The sequence below is a fragment of the Anarhichas minor genome, unplaced genomic scaffold, assembly GCF_050575085.1.
Source record: "Anarhichas minor isolate MPS153535 unplaced genomic scaffold, ASM5057508v1 ptg000011l, whole genome shotgun sequence".
Taxonomy (NCBI): Eukaryota; Metazoa; Chordata; class Actinopteri; order Perciformes; family Anarhichadidae; genus Anarhichas; species Anarhichas minor.
This window is the reverse complement of record NW_027466457.1, coordinates 15,476,026-15,495,458: the sequence shown is the minus strand read 5'-3', so window position 1 is coordinate 15,495,458 and position 19,433 is coordinate 15,476,026. Positions and strand designations below refer to the sequence as shown.

Below are 19,433 nucleotides of genomic sequence, written 5' to 3'. Positions count from 1 at the left end.
TATCGACCAGAGGAGTCGGCCCCTGACTGGCCATTAGAAAGAATGCAAGTTTAAGATACTTCCGCATTAGCTTGTGATTCTATCCAATACACTTTTCGTCAAATTAAGCAAAAAGCTCCTCACAGTACGCTAGCTGTCCGGTCCGTATGTCCACTTTACATGTCAACACACACAAAGCAGATAACTTCTTATGGCCGTTTTTATTTGGTTCTGAAGGCTGAACCCGTGCTCTGCAACCACACTGCAGACTGCAGTAAGCAGACTCTCTGAATGTGGGATGTCCCAATCCAGCAAGCACTAACTTCACCGGGAGGAAATCCGGCAGCATGCGCTCCTTCTAGACCAGCGGTGCAGCTGCACCAGCACCACCATCGCTCTGTGACCTGTAGTGGTGTAACACACGTTCCAAGGCCTTCAGTCCGATAAAATGACCGACAGCCTTCAACTATTTCAGTCATTGTTCAAAAAGAATTTAGTCAATAACAGAAAATATTCCGCGACCTCTGTCTGGAATCTCACCTGTATTTCCAGTGGATGAATCAGAATCTAACTTTAGTTTTTCCGCTACATTTCCTGGTCCCTGCACGAGGGTTTTATTGTGCAGAACATCGTTGACTGGTCAAACACAAGCTTCAGGCTTTTACTACTTGGGTGGTGCTTCATTCACACCTTAAGTAAGTACTATATATAATATATCATGTAATGTTTGTTGACGTTATAAAGTCTGGCTGTGAAAATTGCATGTTAAACAATCCTTTGCATTTGTTGTTAGTCTAATACACCTTGTGTTCACAGTACTTCAGATACAGTGGAAACACAAATGTGTAAAAGAGACTCTAAGTTCTTAATTAATGTCCTGAGTTTAGTTCCTCTGGGCCCTCAACTGCGGTTTTGGAACTCTGGCCGTCGCCATCTTTTATTTGTGTATGCAACCAGAAGCGACAGGAGAGGATGGAGCTAAGTACAACCGAACGCTGAATAAGACATTTTTAGATGACCATGTGTACAATGTTCACTGAGGTAATAAATCAATTGAAAAGTTAGGGTAAATTATATCATGTTAAGTTTATTGAGGTTATAAAGTTTGGGTGTGCAAATTGCACTTCAAACAATGCCTTGCATTTGTTGTTAGTCTAATGTACCTTGATTTCACAGTACTTCAGATACAGTGGAAACACAAACGGTAATGTGTAATCAAGTTCTTGATTAAGGTCCTGAGTTTAGTTCCTGTGGCCCCTCAACTGGAACCTGGAACTATTTTTTTTCAGTTGCAACTGTGCATTCAAATTGTGGGTTAGTCTTTGCGACGGTGGCCCTTCAGGTTTCATGTGTAGCTTACAAACACAGACTATCAACTTGTCATTCAGGGACACAACGTTCAGTATGTGCTTGTCAGCTGGATGCTGGCGGTAGTCTTTGCAGTGCGTTCACATGCGACTTTTAGATAAAGATGGGACGTGACGTGATGGGTCTGCCTTTGCAGCGCTACTTCTTTGAGGTTAGTTTGGTATGTCAGTGCCCTATTACAAGAGGATATGGGTTATAATTCAGGTTGCCTGGTACTAAATCTACAGCTGAGATTAAATTAGCTGGTTTGACGGAGTATCCAGACTACCAGAGTCTAAACAGGACTCCAGACTCGGAAATAAAGAGATTTTGAGGGCAGACACGATTGCTCTTGGCCATAGCAACAGCCCAAAGGTAAAAAAACAACCTGGCTTAGGTTAAACACATTAAACAGTAGCTCTGTACCTCGCGGGAAACACAATTAGCTGCATCGGGACAAAGGGGAGAATTGTGTGTGGGTGTATTTGCTTTGGTGTGATCATGTATGAGTGTGTTGTCCCAGATGTGAATGTGTGTGACAGTGTATGGGTTAAGGCCTCCAAAGCACACGTTCACGTTAAGATGAGCTTATTTGCTCTGTGGGTGTTTGCTGAGTGAAATATAGCCGAGTCAGGACAAACATCTTCCTGCCACCTCAGCCATGCTCGTGTTAAATGTCGGTCTTTCTTTTTCTCTGTCTCTCTCTCCCTCGCCTTTTGCTTTTTTGTCTCAATCTCTTCCATCCATCTGTCTCTGGTGATAGAGGGGGCACTTACTGACTTGTAGTGAAGTTATCATCTGGATGCCAGATCAAAGTAAAGAACTGCAGAGCCAGAACTGACCTACTGTTTCGACCTTGACTCGGTACATTTAATCTTATGTAAACTCAACACCTTGTTTGGTGTAGACATTGGAGTGCCCTTTAGTTGTCATAATCCCGGTGAATGTAGGCCATGTTTGCTTTGTGCTCTTATCTGTGGTGTAAAGAAAGTCACGACAGGACCCGAGTGGTGTTTAACGTCAATGATCAACGAGATTTGTGTCAGAAAGTGTTTAAAGTCAGGTGAACTTCTGTAAAGTATGTCTCACCTTTGCTGGAGCTACGTAATTGTGGCTTAACACATTTTCAAAGTGATCATTATCATGTATATCTTTATGATTTCGGGTTCTCAGATATGTATTATGTCTTCAGCATGTTCAGCAGATTCCTTCTTAAGTGGCGTGTGTGAGTGATTCAGGAGACTTGTCGTACGAGTCATGTTCAATTAGTCTGATTCATAATTACACTTCGTAATTAAGTTCATATTATCTCGTTCGACTATGCAATTCAAATTATAGGCAGACATAATTCTAAATGTATTCATATAGCTTAATGATCTCACCATTGATTTAAATTGGATATAGAGGCTTTTAGATAACACTACAATACCAATATGGACATCTTACGTTATTTGACCCCCTCCGTTGCAGTCCTACCGAGACGTTGTTCCATGGAACCATCTCTCCTGTGTTTCAGGTGACACAGCATTAACGGCACTTGTTGTTCCCTTTATTCCTTGTCTTCAGCAGCTTCCTTAATTCTGCTGCTGATACTGTTCAAAATGATAGACTTTTCTTTATGGATCTCTGAAAGCCGGACTTCAATATAGTACATATTGGGCAGGATGCGTAGTCTTATGTGGTGTTATTGGAGTGTTGTTGATGCTAATTTACAATTCTCATGAAAGCAGTGGCTATAGAACATTGGCTAACTTCTTTCTTTACATTTGCTGGCACATTGCAGCATTTCTCTGCATCTTACCACCGCCATCATTTTGACTTATAGGGTAAAAACTCCAGCAACACTTGTAGTATTAAGTATAAAGTCATAAGTTTCAACCTTTGGCTTTCAATAAGAGCGAAAATGTGACAAAGTGATAGAAATAGGATGGTGTCGCTAGAATTTTGACCCTTTTTAAGACTCTTTAAGAAGGAAGGCTTTCTATTTTACCTGCGATTAGGTTAAGTCATTTACACAGTTTTTTGATGTTATCAGAGTTTGCTGAATCGGACAAGGCCCACTAGTACGAGCCCACTGAACAAAGAAAGTCAAGATAAGAAAATGTTCTTGCATGAGGTCCAAGGGTTAAAGCCACACGTGTCCAACGCTCCAATTTAGATTACGTTTCACACCAATGGTCACCGTGTTTCAAAGCTGTTCTTGTGGGCAAACAACAAAATGCACTGGTCGCACTGCGTGGCCCATTCGCCACGTGCTTGTCCTGGTCAGTCAAGCATGCTAAGACAAAAACAACCAGCCCTCAAAGCTGATGATGAGTCTGTGCTCTCTAGAAATGTAGAACACATGGAATATGAGTGAAAAATATATCTAGAAGCACAGGAGCTGTGGAAAGCCATAATAATCAATTACCCACCACGAGCGAGGGCTGGGACATACACTTCTCAGAGGCAGCCAAATTTAATTTCCTGCCCCATGTTGGTCTGGTAATGCCATGTTAATAGCTTCCTGCCCTCATGCATTACAGCCACACGTGCTTGTCGATTTCCGCCACAGCCTGCCTGCCTAAGCTCACTGTTACACGTTCTCAGCGCCGAAATGTACACAAGCACACACAATTAAGATGATTCGGTTGTAATAATTGACGACATCACGCTAAACTGCTCAAACGCTTGTGGGGTTCACACTTATCCAGCCTTTGGGTGAATTTAGGTAAAAATAAAGCTGAACATGAAGTTATCAATCAAAGAGCATTTTGCAAATGTGACTCCTCTGATTGTATAGAAGTCTATGAGAAAATGACTCTACTTCTCTCTTGATTTATTACCTCAGTAAACATTGTAAACATGAGTTTATGGTCTCAATCTCTAGTTTCAAGTCTTCTTCAATACAGCATGATGTTCATTTAGTAAATTATGGTCCATTTAGAGTCAAGATGGAGACGGCCGTATTCCAAGATGGCGACTGCGAAATCGCGGGACTCAAAGCTTCATTAAAAATAAAATCCTTTCACACAAATGCACAACAGTGAAATGTGTGTTTGACGTTACCGCTGCTTCTCATCTGACTTGTTGGTGTTTCTTTTCTATGTTTATGTGTTCGTCTGTGCTGGTGTGTCTCCGTAGGTGGTTCTGTGTTCTTGTACCTGTGTATGTTCTCCGTTACATCCCTAAACATGAAAGCATTGCTGCGTTCAAGGGAGCTGCAGGAAGCTTAACCTCTGTGTCCCATGACGATGACTCATCTTTGGCATGATGCTATTATATAAGCGGGTTGGAGTGTCCTCTTAAAACCGGGCACAGGGATACCAGATCATAGGCAGAAGCTTTTTGTTACGAAGGCAGGCGAACTGGACTACCTGTATTAACACCTGGCTGGCTGTACAGATTAACTACATCACTTGCACATGTGTTGTAGTGTCAGTTAGGATCTTATAGCAGTTGCAATCTGCACTACAAACTATTACGATTACAGTTGTTTTTTAGATCGTGCCTTTGACTCCCTTGAGTTTATGATTTGCACACATTTTCAAAAGTCTGCTCTCCATCTGTGAAACCAAACCTTTTCTTTTAGTTTGTGTCTTGAATTGAACTAATAAGGGTTTGTAGTCCATTCATCATGAGCATTAGTCTGTTGTTTTTTCGAGACACACTGGATATAGTGAGGGCTTTTTCACCAGGCAACGGTCCAGATCACGACTCGTGTTCCGGTGTGACTCACTCTTAAAAGGAAGGAGGTAAATTGAGGGCGTCTTCAGACCCGGAGCGGGGAAATGAAGAGAGGGTGGGATATCTGTCGCTGCCTCGTGGTCCCAAAACAATCCACTTCACGGCCAACAAAGCCGGTTTCCACACCAACGCTGCGAGTGCTCGTCCAAATCGAATGAACACTGAGCAACCTTTTGGAGGATACTTTCAACCAAAGCCCTCCACTGGGTCCATTTTTAGCTTGAGTGGGGACCTGTAACCCAATCAACGTAAGTGCTGTGTTCTACATCCATTGGCACACCAGATTGAGAACACCGAAATATTTCATCTTTACACATTATATAAAACTGTGGATTCATTATCTACAACTTCTAAATGGCAGCAGGTTTGCAGTATTTATTATTAATAATGTTTTATTATTTGAGCCGGTGAGCTCACGAGCTTGCTTCTTTCAAGGCTTTGGCTTCAGGTATACTCAGAATCAGAAAGTCTTTTGCCAAGTATATTTACACATATAATTTGACTTTGTTTATAGTGTCTGTACACTATAATAAGTGTACAGTTGTGCAGCGGTGTGTTGGGCGTCCCAGGCCTTGTTGATGAGGCCGACTGCAGTCGGGAAGAAACAGTTTTTGTGGTGTGAGGTTTTGTTCCTGATGGACCTCATCCTGTCACTAAACTAGCGATAAGAAATGCAACATGAAACAATTTTATACAAGCCACAATGTGGTCTTTCTACATGTCTGCATAAACCCTCACAAATACTCTCTCCTCCTGTTGTTTGAGCAGTTCTTTGTACAACACCGTGAGCATCTCATTTTGGTTTGTTTTTTTCCCGGTGCTACCTTATTTTACATAAAGTGCTGCAGGAATGATGTATTTTTGTAGTCCGCACCGGAAGTTAGCATCGAACTAATTTCTACAAACAGATTCTGTAATTCATATTCTCCCTTTGGCTCTGGTTTGGTCACCACCAACTCCTGTTTTTCTTTGTTTTGTCATGTTTACTGCATTTCGATATGTAACCCTGTGTTTGATTATGGCAATACATTTTATCTTCAACCTTGAAATCTGTCGAGTTCTATGGGTCAGTGATCCACGCTGTTCTAATGAAAACATACTGGTTCTGGTGGGTGTTTTGTCAGGATTGAGATGAGTGTTTTTGGAATACGGTCCCACCTGTCCACATGTTCATAATTTCCTCTGATAAAACAATGAACATCTTGCTCTTGGTTAGATGTTGCACCTCCCTCTCTCTCGCCGTCTCTTCATCACCTCTCTCCACCTCGTTCTCTCAGTGCCTGACGATGAGTCATCTTTGTTCATGGTGGGATTCAGCGACAGTTTCTCGCTCATTTATCCTGCAGAAGTGGGTCAGAGTGCCGAGTTCGTCTTCTCGCCAATATACAGCTTTCCTCTCTCTCTCTCTGTATGTCTCACTATCTTACATCCCAATAAATCACCAATAAAACAAACTGGAGATGGATTACAGTTCAATTCTGCATCTCGGGTGCATTTGAAAGGACCACGGTGATTGGACATTGATCAGCAGCACGTTAACCACAGCTGATCCATTAGATTTATTAGTACAAAGTTACTTGGATTTTTATAAAGCAAGACACATGTGCTGCTGCAAAACCTCCTCTAGTGGCTAAGTATCTGTTTGCATTACTTTCCACCAGGGATGTCCCGACCCAGTCTTTTTGAGTCGTTTAATATTGGAGGGCTGCAATTTACCTAACTGTTGATTAAATCTATTTGATGCACTGAAATAACAGGTGTTACCTATGTGTGCTTGATATATACTTGACACACGGCCAGAGTGACGTCACAGCATCAGGTGTGGCGGCTTTTTCCCGCCCGTCTGTGCACATTCGACATTTTCTAACTGCGCTGACACGGATTGGATAGACGCCATACTGTAGATGTGAGTTTTCCGCGAATATCGGTTTGCCGCGAGGACTTTAAAAGATCCAAACATCTCCTTGTCACAATTCTGCGTCAGCTCATGTCTGTGCGACCAGGAAAGCGTAACCAAACTTCAATGTAACACGTTCGACCAAACTACGGGCCAACTGCAACCAAACACTTACTTGACCTACATTGATGACTGGTCGATGAAAACCTTTACCTCTGTTTGTTTTTTTAGGTGAAAATGGCAGAACTGAAAATAAGGAAGATAGTCAGTGAGTGCTGGAAATTTAAGAAACTTTGGGGAGACCACTTTTTCACAGAAGTCATGGGGAAGTGTGTTTCCTTAATTTGTATTTGTATGAATCCGTAGCAGTTTTCGTGGTGGAGGTGTTTACCGTCCCCATTCATGTGCGTGATGCGGTCAGAAATCACAATCCTCCGCCGAGCAGGATAGTTTTGACTGAGCGAGTGGGTGGCTGCTGTGCGGATGTCGGAGACAGACAGATACGGGAGGGAGGGAGGGAGGGAGGGTAAGGAATAGAGAGGATGTATCCACTTCCTCAAAGCCACATGAACCATCAGCTCGTCTCTCAGCATTTTGAAAACCTCCGACAAAAGATCCGATTAGTGGTTCCAGCTAAGTTATAGTTACATGTGACAGTTGCCTTGTCTGCACATGTTTTGGTGTGTTGTTTTGCGTGTCCACATGTGAGTGAGAAACATCCTTACCTGTGTTGTGTGTGTGTGTGTGTGTGTGTGTGTGTGTGTGTGTGTGTGTGTGTGTGTGTGTGTGTGTGTGTGTGTGTGTGTGTGTGTGTGTGTGTGTGTGTGTGTGTGTGTGTGTGTGTGTGTGTGTGTGTTTTGTTTGAAGAGCTACAATGCAGGTGTTGATGGAGCACCGGGGTACATGACAATTAAGGAAAATGAATCCTCTGATGTGGCGTTTTGGCAATACAGACAGGAAGCGGAACCGTCAGTGGCTTCAGATCTCTTGCCAGTTTTACCTGCCGGCTGACTTCCTGTTAAAGGTTAAAGGTCGGCAGAAGATATTACCACACAGGAGGCAGGTTGATTCAGTCTGTACATAGAGCACTGATGCTGCTGCTACTATTAGTACCACTAGTACTAACGCCAATTTTCCCTCTTCTGCTAGTACTGCACATACCGTTGTTTCTGCTACTAAATGCCCAAACCCACTGAAGGTTTTGACACACGTTTTTTAAGTACTCCTGTTTGTTTGAGTTTATGGTCTTAATCGCTAGTTTCAAGTCTTCTTCAATACAGCAGCATTTGGTAAATTATTGTCCCACTTAGATTAAATAGACGATAAAGCAGGGTATGCTTTAGGGCGGGGCTACCTTGTGATTGACAGGTCTCTACCAGAGCCGTCTACGGCGTCTCTATGTCACTCCTCCTCAGTCCAAATATGGTCACTTCTGTTCACTGGCTCTAAAAATCCAAGATGGTGACGGCCAAAATGGCAAACGTGAGGTTGAAAACCAATAGTAAACAAACCAATGGGCGGCGTCTTGACAACTACGTCCACTTCTTATACAGTCTATGCACCAAAACTGTGATGACACACGTCAAACTGCCTCTACTCCGACCTTGACCTATTAGAGCGTCAAATGAGGACCCAGTGACCAAAGCTGTTTGATTGGAGCGAGCTGAAAGGAATAAAAAGCTAAGAATTTCTCCCTACAGGACTATAGGGGCATCAATGGACGAGCATTAAAGGAGGCATTTTGTTTATCGCTTCCAGTATACAGTTGTGCCTTAACACTTCTTCTCTTTCTAGTACTGCAACTAAAACTGTTACATCCAGTGGTTCTTTTACTAATATTTATAATATGATTAAATGGGCATTCAGACCAAAATCTATTGTTTTAACGGTGTGTTGTTTCACGTACCGGTGAGGCAATGAAATATGATCCAGGAAGTCCGGTTTCACCATTAAATCCTTGAGTTTGAAGCTTATCAGATGCAAGTGACAATCATTGACTTGCAGGAAATTTGAGCCTGGTTCCACTTTTCTTTTTAGCAGACAACCCTGCGTTTCTTTAAGCAGGGACTGTCTTGGCATCAAAGGAGTTGCTGCCTCTGCAACCACAATCTGACCGCAATCCACCGTTTTCTTGTTTCCTATAATTTCATTTAGCAGTGTCGTCCTGAAGGGGTCATTTTAGTTTTTTGTTCCACATCTGTAATGTTTATAGTGTTTAAAACGTTACATCAATTTGTATTGAACACTAAAAGGCATGAATTGAATCGCATTGCTGTTATAGAGAGAGATGTGATGGCACATTGTACCGTTGATATTTATTTCCCGTGTTCTCTCGCAGTCTTGTGAAACTGAACCCTGCTTATAAAAGCTGACTTTTGGACGCGTAATGTCACTTTGGGTATCGATCTGGACCAAGTATGGGAGGTGGAGGGATACCTGCTCGAATTAGTCGGGCTCACATTTCCTGCTGTGAAACCAGGAAAAAATGGCCGCATTGAAAAATGTCTGACCGAGCTCAAGAGCGTATCCTCGATGTGGCCGCGTGTCGAGGAGAGCAGGGCCCAGACCGCTGTTAGTAATCAAGGGAAGAATTCTGGAGAGTGACTCCAGCTGTGTGCGGTTGTGTTTGGGTGTGCGGTGCTAGTTGCTGAGTGAGTAATTGTGTATGTGTGTTTGTGTATGTACGCGTGTGTCCACCGTTTGGTCCGGATGGCAGCCAATGGTGCTTGTGTGTACCAACACCATTGATGTTTGCTTGGAATGCGTTTGTGCCCAGAGGGCAACCATGTGCGAGTGTGTTGGTCTGCAGAAATAGAAAAGTGAAACCAGGGCGGAGGGTCAGGGCCGGTTAATGCCTCCTTTTGATTTTTTTTTTTTTTTTAACAAGGACTTCCTGCCTCCATGGAGCCTGCTTCATTAGCGGCATTACATGGCGTCCTGTGACCAGGAAACGCTCCTCTCACCATCACAAAACCAATTTCAGCTCCACACCAACCGTCTAATACAGGAAAGGAGTGGCGAGGTCACTTGATGGGTACACGCTAGACTCAGGCTACATCCACACACTACCACGCATCACATGACCAGGGCTGATCGCAAAGCACTCGAACAATAGCTCGCCTTCTGAGCATGTAGCCAGTAGCAGCATTATAAAATGCAGAATTTAACTGCGCAACAGTTGCTAACATAGACAAGAAAATCGCCAAAACTTGTAATTCGTTATCAATGCTGAAATGAACCACTGGTAGTCGAGGCTGATGTCGTATCAAGTGAAGAATCGGGGAGGGACAGGTCATGACTGATAAGAACCAATCAGGAAGCGTAAATGTTTTAAAATGAAAGTGTAGTAGTGTAGATGTAGCCTTAAACAGATAAAAGTGTCAATATATCCTTTGACCATCATGTTCTAGTTTGTCGAAACATTCCTAAAATTATTTCTTCTTCTTTTTTTTTGCGTAGGCTGGAAAGGCGTCTCTCGTAAATGGTTTTATACGTATTTCGTTTTATAAAATTGCAATCAAGCAAACTCCATCATATCAAACGTCAGTGACGCAGAGCGGCCAATTTCAGATTTTTTTATCAAAATAGTGCTCAGTCACAGCGCTGACTCGCCAACATGCTGGTTGACAACACATCTCTTTCTGCGTCTTTTAGAATCGAATAAAAGTTCATCCTCCTTCCTCTCTCACCGCTCATAGCCTCCCAGATACAGCCGGGCTGTTGTGTCGTCACGACATACTGGATGAAAAGGCCCAGGCAGTGGTGTATCTACCTCTCTCATACAGAATACTGTTTATGTGTTTTGTTCCAAAAACACCATCCTGGATGAGAAGATTCCTGTTTTGCTATTCGGCATGGCTGTTCCCCCCCACGGTGTTATTTATGCTGATGATGATAATAAATTAATACATTTTTTATCACATGTCTCAAGCTAGACTTTGACACGGCACGATTTCAACCTTAAACAGCTCTTGTTCCAAGAGGTTGTTCTGCTCACTCATTTCCGTTTGAATACATTCGATAACCCCATATACCACGTTGCTTATCGTGCTTACGATATTTGTTTGTGGTCAGCATGTAAACCCAGCCAGCGCTCGGCATCACGAGGGCTGGCAGCTCAGTGTGAACACTAAACATCACGAGGCTCGAGGGCCCATCTGTGTCCTCTCCAGTGGACCACTTCATGATGCACGCTCACCCTGCTCATTCAGTGTCACTCACAAAGTCAATGTCAAAAAGTTATGTCAATGTCATCTGACAGAATGATTGTTGATAAACAGTGTGGGTCAAGTTATTATAATTTTTGCTCACTTCATGAGGAGGATTTTCAATGTTTTTTTAATAAACAGTTTTTTCTGAAGACGAGTATGTGGCTTCAGGTAGAGCGGGGGAGGCGCCGAAACATCAGAGAGGCCCTTCAATTAAGATCAAACAGCTTTTTTTAATGTAAGAGGTCACGGTGTCTGAGGTTTCCTGCCCGCACAAAGAGAGCGCAGCTAATTCTGGTGCTCATGGTAATTATGTTTTTGATCAGACATCAGTGATCAGGGAGGGTGTTCCTCTTGAAGATCCCTTTTTGATTGTAAACAATCGCCGGTAATGTTGACATTTTAAATGCGGGCTCCTCTTCTGACAACGCTGCCGTGTTTGATACATCTGACCCAAAGCGTCGCCACCATTATTACTGATCTGTGAGTCTTTCACCAAACGTTCTGCACCGAGCCCCTTTATCCCCACAGAGTCCAGTGTTGCGAAATAGTCCCTTTGTTCGCGGCGCCACGTAGAGACAACGTGGACGTTGTTGACTCACTATCACCACTGACCCCCCCCCCCCCCCCCCCTTATTATCACAGCGGCTAGTTCTCTGCTCTGCCACCCCGGCCCCAAACACCCACTCATCTCCCATCGCACGAAAAAAAACCTGGCTGGCGTCACGCCATCACCATATTCCCGCCACTGCTGGCCGCGGTCACGGCGAGCCATGACTCCTGACATTCCACAGAGCTTAGTAGAGATCAGTAGAGTAAAGATGACCATTAAAATGATGGTGTTTATTGTTCTATATGTCTTGTTTTAGCACTCTGTGCCTTATAAGTACTATAGTCAATCGTATCTATGCATTTCTAGCACAGTGTCCTGATGGAGATTCTGTCTGGACGTAATGGGGCGTCGGTCAGTACATTGGATTAAGTGAACTAGTGTGACTGTAGATCTGCTTGTTCACATCATTTCGCACGCTCTCCTGTATATCTGATCGTGTAAATAGCTACCAATTAACACATTTACTAAACGCCTCTAACTTTTGAGTATCTTGCAAAATGTTGAATTTTTATATATTTGTTGCATAATGTGGTAACATGTGATAATGATCACATGTTACCCTTCTTTTGAAAACTTTTTATTTGCCGAGTTCTCTGCCGTTGCTCCTGTAGGGATCATTAGTTTCATAAAATCATGTGTGTGCTCTTTTTTTGTTTTGAATGTGTGTGTGTGTGTGTGTGTGTGTGTGTGTGTGTGTGTGTGTGTGTGTGTGTGTGTGTGTGTGTGTGTGTGTGTGTGTGTGTGTGTGTGTGCGTGTGTGTGTGTGCATGCGCGCGTGCGTGCGTGCGTGCGTGCACTGATTTGACACTCAGGCCAGCCAGGGTGCCCTGCCTGTTAAATGTTTGATTGCACCCAAACTTCCTGGCGGAGGGGAGGGGGAGGGTGCACATGGAGGTCTGCATCTGCCGAGCGTAAATGAGCTGAGCAGATGTTGGCCAGATGTGGCCAGGGAAGAGGGGAGGGATAAAGAGAGAAATGAACGGAGATAGAAAGAGAGACTCACCATCCGCACACTGACAGCTTTGTTCACCTCCACTCCGGAGTTAAGAGTAACTCTCCCTCCTCCTTTCCTCACACACTCACACTCCTCCTCTCCTCTCCTCCCTCCTCTCCTCTCCTGCCTCCCTCCACGCTCTCTTTGAAGTGAGGACAGTGCGCAGGAAGCGAGCTGGAATCGATTGCCCCATGCATTAGGCCAGGAATGTGTGACACCCTCCTCTTCCTTCCTCCTCTGTCCTCCCGACACATCCCTCAATTATTCCCCCTCTGCTCCTCTTCATGCACTCCAGACACAACCTGCCCCCCCCCCCCCTCCACCTTTCACACAAGACCCTACTATCACTTTGGCCTGACCTTTCTTCCCTTGGTGGCTGTTTGAGTAGATTCTAGACACTGATCTGAGGACAGCGGCTCAAAGTGTCACAGTTTGTGCTGTTTTTGAGAGAGTGTGTGAGTGCTGATCTGAATGCAGAGAGCTCGAAATTGCAAAAAGTTCAACAATTATTCTTAAAAATGTTGTCTTTGTTCTAGAAACGGTATTTCAACTTTATTCTCAAAAATGCAAAAAAAACAAAACACGTCCTCCTCTGAGTTCTTTTTTCTCTTGCCCGGTCAAAATTACTCGAAAAATACTAGTTTGAATTGCAAACCACCAGCAGAACAAAGTGCCTGTCCTGTACAGCTTCTGTGTGAAACCGTTTAAATGTGAAGTCATTCTCAGTCGTCTCTGCCCAGAGAAGTGATGAGCTTAAACTGAACATAATGTTCTCTCTCTTTGTTCCTTCTCCCACCATGTGTTTTTTTTCACTCGTGAAAAGAAATATCATTTTGTCCTCTCTCAATAAAAGTGGAGGTCAAATAAAAAAAGGAGATATTCTCTTCCTGCTTTAGAGTGCAAATAACCTCGTGAACTTGTCTTTTGCCAGCAAGTTAGTCAGTCGGTCACAGAGTCTGTCGTTCAGTCAGTAATCCAGCAGTGTGAGTCATCCACCTGCTTCAGTCTGCCAAGTTACAACAAGCTCAAGGTCTACTCCACTGACAGAACAAAGAAACAGGAAGGATGTTGGCTAAACCTGCATAGCATTATGTATCACCAATACACATTAGCCAGGTGAATTGGTAGTCTGATTCCTGCACATTTCAGACACTCTTATTCAATTTTAAGTTGATATTGTGCTCACACTTTGGCTGAGCTTTCAATTTGTCTGAGAGATTACATTTTTACTTTAACTTCTTTGAATGCTCACACTTAGTTCTGTCACGATAACTGCTTTAGTTGGACGATATATTGCCCCAGAAATAACTGCAATAAATTATATTAATAAGTTTTCATTGTTAAATATATAAAATCAAACAATCAAAAAATGAATAAAATGGACTCTCGGGCTGTTAGCAAAGATGCGGAATGTCTTTGCAATGCGCGAGTCTAATAACGGTTAACCTCGCTGTTTATTCTGCCATCATGTTGGTTTAAATGTTGTTGACATTCTTATGTAACAAACAGGCATGTTAACACAACGGGCGATATCGAGTTCAGCTAAAATGATTGAGGTCATCTCCATATATCCTACGATAAGTCAATAACGTGAGAATTGAGGTTATATCCATATATCGTACGATGAGTCAATAACGTTGCTCGAGTTTATATCCATTTTTCATGCAATAAGTCAATTAACTTAAAAATGATTGAGGTTATGTCCAGTTATCATGCGATTAGTCGATAATGTTTTTTAGTGGCATGTCCTCAATTAAATGTCAAGGTGTTACGATGGTGATTTGATATAATGTGGGTTTCTTCTGGGATACATTTGATATGAGAAAAACGTATCGGCCGCACAAATATAGGAGAGCACAATGCGCCGAAAGTCAAAGTCTGTCTTTCTCTCTCGTTTTCATCTCCAGCTCTTAAACGGGCGAACACACTTGACGCCCTCGCAGGCCGCCGCCAACGGTCACCACTCCAACAGATTGCCGGCGCGTCACGTGACCAGTTCAAGAGTGGGAGGATGGATGGGAGACGAAAGTACCAGCAGGGCAGGTGCGCCTGTTTGGAGCCAGACTGGGGACGGCGGGGGAGGAAGAGGAAGGCGAGAAGAGGAGGAGGAGGAAGAGGAGGAGGAGGAGGAGAGAGGGCAGACGCACCCATTAGAAGTTCTCTCCGGTCATCCATCGAGTCTGGACTCTATCCTGCGACACATTGTTCAACAGTTGGATATTCTCACGCAGGTCAGTTGTTAGTAAAGGTCCAAACTGTCAAATCAAAATACTGTCGGGGTATGAAATCCCTCCAAAAAACATCACAACAACAGAGAAATGAATATGAAAGTGTGGGAGGCAGGCTAACGGGCGAATGTTGAAATTTAAAATGTTTCCAAATGTCTTTGATGCAGATCTAGATTGCAATCTGATATAGTTTTCTGAATAAGAAAGTCGGTCGAAGTAGTAATCCCCTCCGTCAAACTCCATCTGAGGCCAAGTCGAATAAAAAAGGCATAAAATGAAACCGAAGTAGTTTTTTTTTGTCCTTTTTAAAGGGACTCTAGTGCTCCTTAAATACTACCGCTGTTGTCCACAGGGACCGCCAAAATCAACACAAAATGAACATTCCTCATAGTAGCTTTGAATTTCCATACACAACAAGTTTGAAAGGTGGAACACAAGTCATGATTTGGGGGGAAATGAATGAACAATGCAAACTATCTTGTTTACACATTGAAGAGCAGCTATCGTGGCAGTGAGTTTGACATGTACCCAAAAAATGTCCTGATGCGTCGTAATGTTTTCCAATTTCACATCTCATGTACTAATCAACAGCAAACATAAAATGTATGCACGCAAATAAAAACCCATCAGACGAGTATGTCCACATTTTAAGGTTTGCGAGATCACCTCCAGAATAAGATACGGCCCGTCTTTAAAAGAAAAAGTGATAATTCATGAAAAATGAAGCGTGAGGAACTGTAGAACATGCTAGTCATCATACATGTTTTATTGAAAAAAGAGGCTTTTAAACTTTTGGTAGCAACTCTCAGCATCAAGTCCGAAAACCGAAACACCGTGATGTGTCACAAGAACTAAAAACCCTCTTCTGTCTCTCTTTAGCTCTCATATAATTTTTCCATAACTGCAGCAGGGTTGATTTTAAGGCTCTGATCTCCGATTTTCATATTTTCAACTTCTATAATTATATGACTGCTTTATAATTATTGTACCCCCCCTACTCCTCCTCCCACCTCCTCAAACAGACTGTTTCAGTGCTGGAGGAGCGTCTCACCCTGACTGAGGACAAGCTGAAAGAGTGTCTTCTCAACCAATCCCAGATTCTCAAGGAAGTGCGATCGTCGGGAGGACGGAGGAGGACGGCGAGCGAGGAGACGTCCATTTCCCCTGAGGACCAACACACCGACTGAAGCACAAACACACAGACTGATGCTTGACCCCAAGACTGCTGGACATGGGTGTGTGTGTGTGTGTGTGTGTCTATGTACATATGTGTCTGCGTGTAGTTAAAAATGTCCACCTTGGTGGTCTCTCTCGGGTCAGTGGGTTTATCAGGGTGTGTGTGTGATACGTTGTCCATGTCTTTCTTCACCTCTTAAGGACATCCAGCTCTACAGCCAATCACAGCCTGGCTGGGACATTCCATTTGTGTGTGTGTTAATGTACTTGTACAGCTATCTTTGTGAGGACCAATGTGCGTTTTAGACCTTGAGAGTGGCGACATTTTGGTCGGTCCTCACTTTGGGACGGACCTGCAAAAGGCCTGTTTGAGGGTTCACACTTGGTTGGGGTCAGGCAGTTAGTTGTGATGGTTATGGTTAGGGTAAGGGGTAAGGGGTAAGGGTATGCAATGTCAAGTGTCCTCACAAAGATAGAAGTACAAGGTTATGTGTGTGTTGATATGGATGTTACGTCCAATCGGGACAGCTGCAGCTATAAAAACAGACTGTTGTATGACCTCTCTTTATGTGTGTGTGTGTGTGTGTGTGTGTGTGTGTTTACACGTGTACATATTTGTGCATTAGCACATTTTAGCAGTTTGTAGCGTCTGCAATTACATCTCTGATTGTAATCTTTTTTGCATATTTGTTTTGTAATTTTAAAACGTGTTTTGCATTGCCTCAAATATAACTTATAATACATGAAATTAAAACTTCTAAATCATTTCAATGCCATCTTATCTTCATGGGTCAGAAATAGTCTTTGTGCTCTGAATTTGATTGAGAAGTTGCTGCTGCAACAGACTTTTGTTCTGACAGTTCATACAAGTAAAAAAAAATGTCCCATATGGAATCCCAATACTGCCAGCGAAATTAGAAATAATGTGAAAAGTTGTGGATAATAATTGGAAATGTTTTTACTTATAATTTATATATAAGTAAATAATAATTGACACAGAAAGTCAAAGACGACATTGTAACTCGCTATCTAAAGGTTCTCTTGACTTGCAATTTACCCTAAATATGAAGATTTTCATCAAAACTAACGGTAGCGGGCTTCCATACCGCCGTGTAACTCTTGCTTGTTATCTGGTGCAGCTTGTACACGTGATTCGTGTCACACTGCCTCTTGTCTCCACCAGCGACTGTGAAATGTTTCGGCTTGCCCTCTTCCGACGTGGAGACTTTAGCTGTTTATGTTTTTCCTGCGGCGGAGATGTGGCGAGCGATGCGGCCGAGTCGAGAGGAAGCAGTAAAAAAGAAAAGCCACACAAAGGGAGAGCTCTCCGCTGGCTGCTGTTGGCTCTCCCCACCACATCCTTCGCTTCGTCTCTGGCTTTACGGCTTCTCCTCCTCCTCCTCCTGCATCTTTTGCTCTCTCCTGGTTACATAAAGTGGTGCGGCCTGCAGAGATGCGAGACCAAATCCAGTTCCCCCACATCAGAGAGGAGACCGTGGAATAGTGGAAGGCCTGGGGTTTCATGCACCATTAAAAAGACAAGAAAAGTGTGAAGTACAGACCCAAGTTTCTACTAATATCTTACGTTAAAGCTAGCAAACAGGCAGCTATTGATATGACAAAATACATTTTGGAATTGACCGTGACTCAAGGTTCACTTACTCATTTGTTCTGGAGCTTTTGACCAGATCACATGGTCTTGAAAAGCTCCAGAAAGAGCCACTAAGTGGACCTTGAGCTGTGATGGTTTTGCCAACCTTTTAGAAGGTCAAGCCCCGACTTACAAGCTCAACTTTTGAACCAAAATGGACGAAAAGTCCTTAAAGGTGCTAAATTTGAAATTCTATTGCCTCCACACGGCTCTCAATACAACAGCTGAGCCAGTGGCTAGAAGCTAACAGCGCTAACAGTGCAAACAACGGCAACAGCGCCGACTGGGCTAACGTGTTTACCTGAGCGGGAAGCGGAGGGTGGATGCTACACTTAGCGGCGGCGCTATCAGCTGTAACCCCCTCATGAGAGCAGCGGACATGAGGCAATCGACGTGGCACGCTCACGTGCACTAAAAGGTACGTGCGGACGTCCCTGCTATGTCAACAAAGCACAGAGAAGCTTGGATAACAACACACACAGAGGGAGATTGACTTCATTCTGGATGTTGTATAAAGAAGCTTTAAAGTGCTCAAAAGACTAAAAAGTATTTCAAATTTTAAAAAATACACTGAACACCATGAAGATTGATTTCTAAAAACTGCATGTGGACTGTTGTAAACCTTTTTGTGTACAAAAGCAGGAGAGCGAGTCGCAAGCAAACATTTAACAACCACTCTCCACCTCCACTTCCACTTCGATCTCATTAAGTGCACACAGGCCTTGTTTTACAGTTCACACACACACCAGCGTAGTGTGTGTGTGTGTGTCTTCAGTGCTTTGTGAACATGATCCCATAACTTGTTAATAGCTTCCTGGGGGAGGAGCTTCCTGTTGATATTGAGGAAGGAGCTCCGGGGCTGTTGACTTGCCACCAGACGAGCGCACGCTCACAGTTTACTGCTGAACCGCGTGTGTTTGTGTTTGTCTGTTAGTGGAAGTATTTGTGAGAGCAACTCTGTTCGGTTTCCACAGAAATATATTGATTTGTCAGGCTGTGGTATTGACTTTTAATCCGATATCAGTTTATCAGATATCGATGATTGTGTCTGCTGCTGATGTGATCGATGTTTAAACATGAAACTAACTTATAATGAGCTCGAATCTCATTCGGATTGTTTGTTCCTTAAAGGGTCCGTTCACCCAAATCACAAAATAAATCTCTTGAGTTAATGGTTATATATCTATATCTATTTTTTGTTTATTTGTTCAGGATTTGAGCAATCAGCCTTGACCCAACACAATGGAGGTGATTGGAAATGTGTTTGTGGTGTTCACAGCATTGAACATGTCCTCAAGGGTCCTAGATGCTTTTTTTCAGAGGTTTTTCTCATCCTGACAAGTAAACAATTCTGGTTCCTGATTGCTTCTATACAAAAATACAACACAACCTTTCTGTGTGTGCAATCGTTTTACCCCAAATGGTAAAGTTGTTGTCTCACTGCCGGCACGAGATGGAAGCCAAACATTATCTTTAGCTACCCAACTGAATCAACAGACCGTATTTTTCTCCTCCTCTTCTCTTCTCTGCCGCTTCCTGCCCGTCTCTGAAAAAACAGGAGGATCATCGTTTCAGAGAATTCCCCCTCAACCTCCTTCAGGGGACGCGGCGATA

At 43.3% G+C, this 19,433-nt stretch overlaps 1 protein-coding gene across 1 annotated transcript in view; it reads left to right on the top strand.

The window, feature by feature from the left end:
* Positions 1 to 16,935, top strand: part of poc1b (POC1 centriolar protein B) — a 42,077-nt gene extending 25,142 nt beyond the window's left edge. Inside the window, exons 11-12 of the mRNA XM_076089634.1 lie at positions 14,672 to 14,995; positions 16,015 to 16,935. Coding sequence (XP_075945749.1) covers positions 14,672 to 14,995; positions 16,015 to 16,179 — 489 coding nt within the window. The 3' untranslated portion in view covers positions 16,180 to 16,935. The remainder of the gene's footprint in view (positions 1 to 14,671; positions 14,996 to 16,014) is intronic.
* The last annotated feature ends 2,498 nt before the right edge of the window (positions 16,936 to 19,433 follow it).